This window comes from Salvelinus alpinus, chromosome 33, assembly GCF_045679555.1.
Source record: "Salvelinus alpinus chromosome 33, SLU_Salpinus.1, whole genome shotgun sequence".
NCBI lineage: Eukaryota > Metazoa > Chordata > Actinopteri > Salmoniformes > Salmonidae > Salvelinus > Salvelinus alpinus.
In genome coordinates this window covers 5,352,540-5,365,015 of record NC_092118.1, presented here as the reverse complement: position 1 = coordinate 5,365,015, position 12,476 = coordinate 5,352,540, and the positions used below count along the sequence as shown (strand labels likewise).

Here is a 12,476-nt window from a genome sequence, read left to right as displayed (position 1 = left end):
GCCTTCTCCCACCAGTAGAGGGCAGTATTTAGCTTTGGTACCCTTGTTTTTCTTGTGGTGTAAGTTGTTAGACCACATGATAATTAGTATCAGTTTGTGTTAAAGGTAAACTCCGTGAAATGAGTAGCACTGCAGATATTGAGATCTCACACAGTATCTGCGCATGAGTATGGGTTCGCGTGGTAGCCAGGGGACCAAAAAGAGGAATTGAGCATCGCACTTTAGTGCTCTTAGTTGTTGAGGAAATTGACCCACTCTGCCGGTTACTTTCTGCATCTACGTCATATCGCTGAGTCTACCTTTAAATGGTTGGTCAGCATTAGCATGAACGATATTAATGAAATACACAAAGTACACAGGGACAACAGTTTATTGCAACCCTACAAAATGACAAGGTGAGCAAAGATTTTAATATAGAAATAGGGTTCTCATTCAGTTGGAAACTATCCAACATACACAGAACCACAGTATAATTATTTATATTTTTTTATTATAACATTTTGTTATGCTGCGTATACATACAAAATATAGCAAACTAAGTAAGGCAAATAAATAGGGGTACAATTTACAGGAAAATGGAACATCCCTCAACTTTTTTTTTACCTTTCTACCTTATCTTAAACAACAAGAACGGTGTCCATTTTTCGGTGGAGCGTTTTGTCAAATCAACCATAAAAATACTGACTCCGTACAATTATACAACCATCTTAAAATCGTGTGCAACTTTTCTCAAGCAATACAAATGTGTAACATTTTGCAGGCATGTTGCAGGCATTAAAATGAAAGGAAAAGTCAAAAGATCACACTTTGTGCACCCCTCTTTGGGCATGTGGGCCAACGCCAAGTGCATAATCAGACAGAAATGTGGTGGTGGAATAACATTCTAGGCACGCCACAAGATGCAAAGCAAGTGATGTAGACAAGAAAAGAAGTGAGGACCTAAAACTCGATGCACTCTAGCTAAACTGGAGCATCCCCACTAGGGATGCCCATGCTTGCCTACTAACACATATGTCGTAAGTCCCGCCCTCTCAATCTCGAATTATACTCCAGCCGGAGTACCCAACTTCACTTGCGTTTTTTCTTCCTCCATCTAACGGGGGTTATCCCCACAGAATCACCGCAAGCTGCACCCTTTCACCTGGGGGCTGAAATAGGTAGCCCGCATTGGTGTCTGAATGGAAATGTCCCATAATAAAAGTGCATTCAGCAACAAGCTACATTTTCTCAAATTTTATCTTCCAACTCCGCACTGCCAGTCAATGGCCAAAATAACATATACCTATACCAAATATGTAACAATACAAACACATAATACTGTAGATTTTTTAAAATACCCCTCAGTACAGTAAGTACACTATATATAAAAGAAAGTATGTGGACACCCCTTCAAATTAGTGGATTCGGCTATTTCAGCCACACCCGTTGCTGACAGGTATATAAAATCGGATGGCCTTACTGAAGAGCTCAGTGACTTTCAATGTGGCACCGTCATAGGATGCCACCTTTCCAACAAGCCAGTTAGTCAAATTTCTGCCCTGCCCTAACTCTTAAGTGCTGTCATTTTGAAGTGGAAACATCTAGGAGCAACAACGGCTCAGCCGCGAAGTGGTATGCAACATGAGCTCACAAAACGGGACCGCCGAGTGCTGAAGCGCATAAAAATGATCTGTCCACGGTTGCAACACTCACTACAGAGTTCCAAACTGCCTCTGGAAGCAACGTCAGCACAATAACTGTTTGTTGGGAGCTTCGTGAACATGAAATGGGTTTCCATGGCCGAGTAACCGCACAAAAGCCTAAGATCACCTTGGGCAATGCCAAGCGTCGGCTGGAGTGGTGAAAAGCTTGACGCCATTGGACTCTGGAGTGATGAACCACGCTTCACCATCTGGCAGTCCAACGGACGAATCTGGGTTTGACGAATGCCAGGAGAACGCTACTGCCCCAATGCATAGTGCCAACTGTAAAGTTTGATGGAGACGGAATGATGGTCTGGGGCTGTTTTTCATGGTTCGGGCTAGGCCCCTTAGTTCCAGTGAAGGGAAATCTTAACGCTATAGCATGGAATGACATTCTAAACGATTCTGTGCTTCCAACTTTGTGGCAACAGTTTGGAGAAGGCCCTTTCCTGTTTCAGCTTGACAATGCCCCAGTGGAAGAACTTGACTGGCCTGCACAGAGCCCTGACCTCAACACCATTTGAACACCTTTGGGATGAATTGGGACGCTGACTGCAAGCCAGGCCTAATCGGACAACATCAGTGCCGACCTCACTAAAGCTCTTGTGGCTGAATGGAAGCAAGTTCCCAAAATCTAGTGGAAAGACTTCCCAGAAGAGTGGAGGCTGTTTATGCAGAAAAGGGGGGCCTAACTCTATATTAATGCCCATGATTATGGAATGAGATGTTCGACAAGCAGGTGTCCACATACTTGTGGTCATATGGTGTTTAAGAATAATTTAAGCTTTGATTTAACAGTTAAAAAAATAATAATAATGTTGTACAATGAACTGTGTTACCAGTAGCAACTGCTAAATCGCTCGCCTAAGAATGAAAATAAATAAAAAGCCAAAAGAATGGAAAATAGAATAGCTCTAAATGCCCAACTATAGAGTGATGTTGAGGAAATTATGTTGTCAAAATGTTAGATTTTTCCCCTCAGTTGGGTCTTAATATTTTTTCCTAATGGGAGCAACACTACAAAGTTTGAGTGGGTTTTCTTTTTGGTTCAACAGTTAACGTCTGTGGAGTGGGGTGAGTGCTAACTGACACAGGATCCTTTCTTCACCCTCTCCAAAAAAAGACATGACGCAGAAATGTTTTTTCGGGACCTCACGGTGTGATAGCTCCGATGATTGATAGATTAAAGCTTTTGTTATTCCCTTGGATGTATAGAGAAGGGTCCTCAGAAGGATTTCAGCACACAGATGGAAGGGCAAACCTCGTGGTTAGATGACTAAATCCTTGGAAACTCCAGTTTCCCGTACGAAACAAAATTTATACCATAACTGACATACTGTACATAATGATTGAGTCCCAAATGGAACATTTTCCTTTTATAGTGCACTACCTTTGACCAGAGCATTATGGGCCCTGGTCAAAAGTAGTGCACTATAAAGGGAATAGGGTGCCTTTTGGGTTGAAAATAATACATGGGTGATGTAGTACTTTTACATCACCCGACAAGGTCAACCCATAACACACACATTATGGGAATAGAGGGTGGGTAGACATGGTTCTCAGCCATCCAAAACCCCAAGACAGGTGCTTATTTCTATCCAATCTCAGCACACTTCCAACCTATCTTCGTTCCATATTAATAACCATAGATATTTCAGGAAAAAACACCGGTGGCGGGAAAGGAACACATCCAAAATAGATCGAGGCACTTAAAGGTGAACAAAAATGGAAAGTGTGGCTAAGAGGAGGAATCGTGGTAGTGATGAGGATGGGAGGAGCCCATGTTTTTTAATGTACTGTATAAGAACCTTGGCATAACCCGTGACAACACCCTGTCGTTCTCTGCGAACATCAAAGCAGTGACTCGCTCATGGAAGTTCATGCTCTACAACATCCGTAGAGTACGACCCTACCTCACACAGGAAGCGGCACAGGTCCAAATCTAGGCACTTGTCCTCTCCCGTCTGGACGACTGCAACTCGCTGTTGGCTGGGCTCCCCGCTTGTGCCATCAAACCCCTGCAACTTATCCAGAATGCTGCGGCCTGTTCAACCTTCCCACCCCGCTCCTACGCACACTCCACTGGCTTCCAGTCGAAGCTTGCATCCACTACAAGACCATGGTATTTGCATACGGAACAACAAGAGGAACTGCCCCTCCCTACCTTCAGGCTATGCTCAAACCCTACACCCCAACCCGAGCACTACATTTCTGGTTTCTTGGCCCTCCCGCTCCTCTGTCCTGGCACCCCAATGGTGGAACCAGCTTCCCCCTTAAGCTAGGACAGCAGAGTCCCTGCCCAAAATCCAGAAAAGAGAGAAAAAAAGAAACCGCAACAATGATCAGGGGAGAGACAACATCTAAAACCCTACCGCTTCAAAGAGTATCTTAATTAGTGCATTCATCTTAAGATAGCTAGGTGGGACAACCTAGGGGGGGTGCTGTGGGATTATTTAAGTTGCTCTGTACACGGGCATCTGCTAAATGATTAAAATGTCAAATGCTTACTCTGCAAAAAAAATCACTACTGCCACCAGACAGTGACTTGACTTGTATCGATTCACTCTGTTTGGGATGTGTGCCACACAAACAGTGTCCCCATTGGAAACACCCAACATCACTTCAAAGTGTTTTACAAGATTGTCTTCCACGAGAGCGAGTTAAGTTCTGTCAGCTGGTTACGCCTTCAATACAGGCAATCGTCACAATCTAGTTTAAGATACGTGTGGGACTGTCATAAAATTGGTTTTATCAATCATAATGCCCTCTTTCTCATTGTTCCCATGGTATTTATTACATCAGTGATGCCATTAGATCGAGATTGATGATTCTGCTTCATTTTGAGATCAGTGTGATTGTTAGTTCTACCTCCGGATACCCGTTTGAGTTGTATCTGCTTCAGAATTGCAACATGGGTTGCATCATAAAAAGCTATTGAGAATGTCCAGGGTTGTGTTCATTAGGGCACACTGAGCAAAAACCTTTAGGAGGGGAAAGCGAAAATGTGTGTTTTTCTTTAGACAGGTACAACCAGCTAGTACCTCCCTGTTTCACTCTGCTTCAGAGCGTTTTCTTCCATTTCGTGCCTACTGCACACAACCCAGTGTCCAGTCTCTAAAGCTTAGATAGGGCAGTAATGAGCCGCATGTTAATATACTATATGAAGCGGCACGCCATTTAGTCCTCTATTAGAATGACAGACCTGCCTTTCTCCCCTCAGTTCCTGGGTGTAGAAGAAACATGTCTTGAACACTGCCTTCCTCCATTCACCAGGGAGGGTTAAACACGCACGAAGAGATTAGCACAGAATGTGTCCAATTTTCAATTTACCCTTAAAAGCCAATCCTCTTACTGCACTGTTGGGCCCCTCACATATGGACACATACTGTATAACTATCACCATAGAACAGGAGGGGCCATCATAGAACAACACAGATGTAATCAACTAAGAATAACCATAATATTGCCTAACTTTTCTAGCACTCGGTCACAGGTGGCTGGTGGCACCTTAATTAGGGAGGATGGGCTCATATAATGGCTGGAACGAAATAGAATCAAACACGTGTTTGATACTATTCCATTCACTCCATTCCAGCCATTATTACTACTACCCATCCTCCTCTCACCAGCCTCCTGTGCAATGAATGGTCAATTATTGAAAAGTGCCTTATCTTCATTTAACTTCATGAGATTCAATGTCTAATTCGACTCGAGTTCAATGGATGTGGAAAAGTGGTGACCTGTGCTACGCGGCCTCAGCATGAAGAGAGCCAGCGTTGTGACATGGATGACGGATGGTGGCCATGTTTGTTTTTGTGTTCGGGCCCGCTCCACTCTGATCCCTAGCATGGTTTCATTGGGGTTCCCAGGCTTTTGCCCTCCAGGAATCTGCTCCAATGTCTCCCTAAGGATATATGCTTTAATTTTAGTGGAAAGGAATTTTCTTTTGACTGGGTTTATGTGTGTGAATGAGTAGGGCAGGGTTAAGTATGTGTCAGGCGCTGCTCACGTGACTGTATTTTTGTGTATTTTCAATGTACAAAATGTGTACATTTGTACATGTTTATTTTCTATGTAATATGTGTGGGTGTTTTTGAGTCTAAAAGGTTTCCAGTATGTCTGCCCCTTCATTTGACAGTCCAGACCACAGTCTGGTTTAGTTACCCCCTTGGACTCATCTCCCTAACCACTATGTCTGGGAGCCAATCCCCCATGGCAAAGAGAAGTCATGACCCCAGGAATGGAGCTCTCACCTTGGGGAGAGGACCTCTATTGCTCCCCTCTCTCCTCCCTCCTTCACCGCAGAAGCCCAAACTCTCAGACAAACATATACAGACCAACCCCAAGACTGCCAAAAGATCCAAACGTCCACATACATGCAGCCTTTGTCCTGTCTACTGCTAAAGTATTAGAAATTTGTATGACAAAATAATAGGAATAAATCAAAACTGAAACAAATAAAATACCCAAGTGGGCTGCACTATGTGAACAGTGTGGCCTTGTTCTTCCATGGAGTTGTCTGAACCACTGGCTTACGGTCAGAAGAATGACCCCTTAGCCAAAAGATACATGGGGACCTGGGGAATAAGGACAAAGGGAGGAAGTCTTTCCAGGCTAAAAACACAGGTGTCGCCGCTCGTCTGTTTTGCCTGTTGTCAGTCCTATAGTCAGTTGCGCATCATATTTTCTTTTACACGCAACACCAATTTGCTTTGAGACCACTCCAATACATCGTTCACCATTTTAAGTGCTGTGTACATTCATCCTCACGTTGCAAATCACAAAGTCAAAAGAAAAGAGACGAGAAAAAGGATTCCCCTTCAATTATACGTGTTATTGTTATTATTTAATCGTGACCCCCAAATCTTAGTACCAGTAACCACCATTTTGACCAGAATGGAGTTAGCTGCTTGTGGTATAACCAACCTAGCACATTATTATTATTAGAGGATAAAAGTGACAATGCATTGCGTTAGCACCATTGGAATATGTACCATTTTATCAGATGATACTTGACAGGGGACGTTTGCATCTAAATATAAATATATAAACGGCTTCCTTTTGCAGTACTTTTTGTATTTATATACACAGTACCAGTCAAAAGTTTGGACACACCTACTCATTCAAGGGTTTTTCTTTATTTTGACTATTTTCTACATTGTAGAATAATAGCGAAGACATCAAAACTATGAAATAACAAATGTGGAATCATGTTGTAACCAAAAAAGTGTTAAACAAATCAAAATATATTTTAGATTCTTCAAAGTAGCCACCCTTTTGCCTTGATGACAGCTTTGCACACTCGTGGCATTCTCTCAACCAGCTTCATGAGGTAGTCACCTGGAATGCATTTCAATTAACAGGTGTGCCTTGTTAAAAGTTCATTTGTGGAATTTCTTTCCTTCTTAATGCGTTTGAGCCAATCAGTTGTGTTGTGACAAACACTGTATATAGTGTTTTTCTGTTGCTTTGGCACAGGGTACTGCCGAAACAATCCTTCTCTTCAAATTGTTGAAGACAAATTAATAGTAAAAGGTGAACTTGGGGCACGGGTACTCTCCCACGTATTTGTACTGGGAAGTGTTGTGCTTTCGCTCTGTGAAATTCCATCTGGGAGTGAGTCCTCGGGAATGCCACATGGTAGAGGCACTTGGGAAAAGAGTCTTCCCAAAGGCAGCCGATGTGGCCACAGTCTCCTGTCTTTACATTCACTACTTGAAGAAGTAAAGCTACTACCAACTAGTATAAGCACCACCAGAGTAAGAGAGAGCGAGAGAGGAGGCTCCACAGAGAACCACTACCCTCTGCTGGGCTCAAGGAGTCATTACACCAAATAGCAAAAACTCACAGAGCGATGCAACCCAACATGGGACAAATAGAATCAACATAGTTGGGTTCCGTGGTTGCCATGGCACCGTAAGGTCGGCTAGGCAGAGAGCTCCTGTAAATTTTGTAAATAGTTGTCATTAATTGCTTTAATAGCATTTTTCCCTACAAACTTAGGGTTTCATGAATTAACTATTAGCTTATTATTATAGTCTGAATCCAGCATGTTTTAAAGGCTGAAATTGGCGGTTGTTTTTTGGCGAGCTAGAAAACTAATGTTAGCTTGCTAGTATGCAATGTTTTGTATTGATTTGATTATGCCTACTTTCCAGATGTTGAGGATTGAGAGAAGCCATAATACAGAGGTGTAACGAGATGACCATGACTGGCTAATCCTGAATTACTATTGTGTGTTGTGGTGTACTTTCTGGCGCCTTGTGACTGCCAAGTGGGTGCTGCATTCTGGTATTAGTGAAGAGTAGTTGGCTAGCTAGTCCAGTGGCTATTAGGGAACTCTAACTTCATCTGATTGAGTCCGACTACCAAACCACAGACGGCGTGGATGGCGAGACACCGTGATGACTGCATGCTGCTTGCCCGCTGCTTCCTCTCCCCTTTGACCACCTCTTCCCTCCGCTGACCACCTCAATCACGCCATTAATTTTCTCATTATGTTTATTTTATTGTTTGTTTTTGTTGTTGCTTTACACCGCTTTGAGATTCCTTTATGTAATGAAGTTGCGATATAAAATTATTATTATTAGAGTGTGTGTGTGTGAGTGGAAGAGCACGGTGAGAAAGAGGGGGATCGACAAAGAGAGACATGGAGCACAGTTCTGGAGCGATGTGGTCAAAAGGGGATGGAGAGGTGGTCTAAAGTGGAAAGGGAGTCATGTCACAGTGGTCCGTCTGTCAGTCCGTCTAAGTGTCTGTAGTCCACTTCTGAAGATGGGGTCAGGTGTCTTGGTGGAGTTTTGAAGAAGAGCAATTCTCGTCAACTCAAAGTCTACTTTCCTTCCGATGGGTTGTGTGGCTGCTATATCAAAACGGCAATCCGACACCCAAAATCTTACCCTCTGACCCTTAACCTCTAGAGTTCACCGGTGAGGAAAACAGTGCCAACATTGTTTGTTGTTTCCCATTCACCTATGACTCTTGGGGGCCAGGAGTCATTAATAGTTGACCTTGGTGACCGGTCTTTCGCGTCCACCCCCCTCCACTAGCTGGTTGACCGAACGCTTGCGGTTGCGCTTGAGTTTGGACAGGTCCTTGTCGAAGACCTCGCCGGAGCGCAACGCCGACACCAGGTCGTCAAACTCGCCCCCCACCTCATCCGTGGCGCCACCCTTCTTGGCCCGCCGTTCACGCTCTCGCTGCTCCTTCAGCTATAGGGGAGAGATATAAGGGGAGGAGAGAGACACATAGTTATAGACAGACAGAACATTGAACAGAAGTGCTGATAGGAACACAAAACAGAGAAACAGACAGCCATATGACACACACAGGACCAATAAAACACAGACAAACCAAAAACACAGGGAAAACCAGACGTGCCATCTTAAAAACATGCTCCGGGACTTTGGTGACTAAGAAAGTATTTTTAAACCACCCACTTGGGCTAGATGTTTCATGTATAATCCATGAGCATAATTACTGTCTTACTTCAATTAGCCACAAAATCCTTAGTTTGAAATCGACTGTTTTCTTAAAGCTGTGCCATGCCATTTTCCCTATATATCCCTCCACATGGGCCAGCCCCCTAGCCATTTGAGTTCTAGCCAATGAGCTTCGGTCCCTTGCATTTGAGTGACAGCTAGCAAGAGCCTGCCCAGCATTATCCAATGAGGTTGCAGGGCGGGCCCAATGGCTCAGTGGACACCGCAAAGAGAGAGCTATGACGTGGTGCACATATGTGACGTAGATCACAATTTTCAGGGACCACTTTTTTTTTTAATGTATTTTTTATTTAACCTTTATTTAACTAGTGCTACTTTCAGAACAACTGGCTAAAGAGTATATAAAAGTACCAGAGAATCTCTTTAACAAATGCAGAACAGAGTACAGCAGACTTTAAGGTTACTACAGATAACTAAAATGCTTATCATCATCCTCATCACTACATTAACATGATGTGGTGTTACTCAGGCTGCAAGGTTGTTCTGCGTCTCTAAGCATAAGTGCAGGGGGATGGATGTCTGGAGGTCTGTCTTGTTCCCAGACTTTTCCAGTTCTCCAAGCCACATTCCCATGACTGTTGTTATGAATATTCTCCAGGTCCTTCCTTTTGTGTGTGTGTGTGTGTGTGTGTGTGTGTGTGTGTGTGTGTGTGTGTGTGTGTGTGTGTGTGTGTGTGTGTGTGTGTGTGTGTGTGTGTGTGTGTGTGTGTGTGTGTGTCTCTCACTATAGCCTAAATGCATGTTCTCCTCATAATGCTACATGTGCAAGTCCTGCCTGGTCGGTCTCTCTCTCTCTCACCATGGCCTCCATGCGTGCTCTCCTTTCCTCCTCCTGCTTGCGGCGCTGCATGTTCTCCAGGTCCTGCCTGGCTTCGTCGAACGACACCAGGAATGTGTCGAAGATCCCAAAGAACTCATCGGGCTGCATGCGATCCTGCTCCTCCCCAAAGTGCTTCAGCGACTTGGTGAACTGCACAAGGAGAGAGAGAGAGGGAGGGATGGGGAATGTTGGAATTACACATCTCACCCTAATGAAGTGACGGAAACGTAAATGTTGGAAGCACCTGAATCACCAGTGTGCAGTGTGTTTTTTCCTCTTTACACCTGTTAGTACTACATGTGTGTGAGTTTAACTAGTAATTGGAATTTTTATTTCTTTTTTATTTTATTTCACCTTTATTTAACCAGGTAGGCAAGTCGAGAACAAGTTCTCATTTACAATTGCGACTTGGCCAAGATAAAGCAAAGCAGTTCGACACATACAACAACACAGAGTTACACATGGAGTAAAACAAACATACAGTCAATTATACAGTAGAAGAAAAAAAAAGTCTATATACGATGTGAGCAAATGAGGTGAGATAAGGGAGGTGAAGGCAAAAAAAAGGCCATGGTGGCGAAGTAAATACAATATAGCAAGTAAAACACTGGAATGGTAGATTTGCAGTGGAAGAATGTGCAAAGTAAAATAATGGGGTGCAAAGGAGCAAAATAAACAGTAGGGGGAGAGGTAGTTGTTTGGGCTAAATTATAGATGGGCTATGTACAGGTGCAGTAATCTGTGAGCTGCTCTGACAGCTGGTGCTTAAAGCTAGTGAGGGAGATAAGTGTTTCCAGTTTCAGAGATTTTTGTAGTTCGTTCCAGTCATTGGCAGCAGAGAACTGGAAGGAGAGGCGGCCAAAGGAAGAATTGGTTTTGGGGGTGACCAGAGAGATACACCTGCTGGAGTGTGTGCTACATGTGGGTGCTGCTATGGTGACCAGCGAGCTGAGATAAGGGGGGACTTTACCTAGCAGGGTCTTGTAGATGACCTGGAGCCAGTGGGTTTGGCAAAGAGTATGAAGCGAGGGCCAGCCAACGAGAGCGTACAGGTCGCAGTGGTGGGTAGTATATGGGGCTTTGGTGACAAAACGGATGGCACTGTGATAGACTGCATCCAATTTATTGAGTAGGGTATTGGAGGCTATTTTGTAAATGACATCGCCGAAGTCGAGGATCGGTAGGATGGTCAGTCTTACAAGGGTATGTTTGGCAGCATGAGTGAAGGATGCTATGTTGCGAAAGATCTCAAAAGATCTCAAACGTAAGCCCAAATGAAGTTAACATAATTAGCAATGGTAGTTGGTATCGGCCAATTCGTAAGAACTGGATCGTTTGGAAATAAATGGTATTGATACACCTCTACCATGGACCGTGGAATTTCCCACAAATCCCAATTGAGGCGAACAATTGTAGGACGTAAATTTGTAAAAAGAAAAAATCCTCTAAACCTCAATAGAGGGCTTTATAGCCAGCCTGATTCCTCTACACATAATGTCTCGTGGACAGACTAGGTAAACATAAATTGTACCATAGATCTGTCATGACGGGATGCGTGAGATAATGAGCAGCAATAGTTTTGGCGCTCTGGACAAATCATGATTTCGCAACTGGGACGGGACATTTGGCCCATATACTTGCTCGTAACGTTCCAGTCCCCGATCCTCGTTCTATCTCTTCTCTTAACACGAGATTAACCGAGATTACTCTACACCTAGACAGAGTGCTTTATAGCAAGCCTGCTTCCTCTAAACCTAGCAGGACTTGGTGACTGGGAGGCCCCAAGCAGAGGCCAGTCTGAGGCCCCTCACCACACATTCCCGTTTGCATGCTGCTAATTAGCACCCCGCAGAACGCAGCGGAATGTGGCGTCTGTGGTAGTCAAAATCTGTGTTGGACACGGGGTGTGTGCACACCACCCCCTGTCCCCTGTCCGATTTTATGATGGGTAGAAGAGACAGGAGAGGAGGAGAAAGAGGAGGTGAGGGCAGGGAGTGCAGTAAAAGAGTGTGAAGTAGTCTCTGCAAGTGGAGTTTTACGTCACAACTTATTTAGGTAGTCCCATATAGATCTACAGACAGTTTGTTGATAGGAAACCGCTTGGTAAAGTTAATGTGAGGGTTAGGTGTAGAGTAAGGGTTTGGTAAGTGTTAGGACAAGGCTTAAGGTTAGGGCTATGGTTAGCGGATAGTTAGTTGAAATGCTGTCGGATGTTTTTGAACATCTACTGAACATCTACACACCATTTACTTGGGACTATCCAAATGTAGCTGGCTACATCCCAATACTGTAAGTATCCTCCTTCCTCATTTCCGTTCCTTAATGACCGTGGATAGATGGAAAGGCTACATGGGTATCCACCTTATCACACTTATCACGCGGACTGGGATATGTTCTGGGCCGCCTCTAGGAATAATATCGATGTATACACTGACTCGGTGACTGGGTTCAACAGGAAGTGCCTCGAGGATG

At 44.0% G+C, this 12,476-nt stretch overlaps 1 protein-coding gene across 2 annotated transcripts in view; it reads right to left on the bottom strand.

Annotated features, from left to right (window-relative positions):
* Nucleotides 1-352: 352 nt before the first annotated feature.
* Nucleotides 353-12,476, bottom strand: part of daam2 (dishevelled associated activator of morphogenesis 2) — a 238,821-nt gene continuing 226,697 nt past the window's right edge. For both annotated transcript variants that reach the window (XM_071381760.1, XM_071381761.1), the window contains 2 exons: nt 9,984-10,154; nt 353-8,893 (listed from right to left, as the gene is read on the bottom strand). In XM_071381760.1, coding sequence (XP_071237861.1) covers nt 8,681-8,893; nt 9,984-10,154 — 384 coding nt within the window. In that variant the 3' untranslated portion in view covers nt 353-8,680. The remainder of the gene's footprint in view (nt 8,894-9,983; nt 10,155-12,476) is intronic.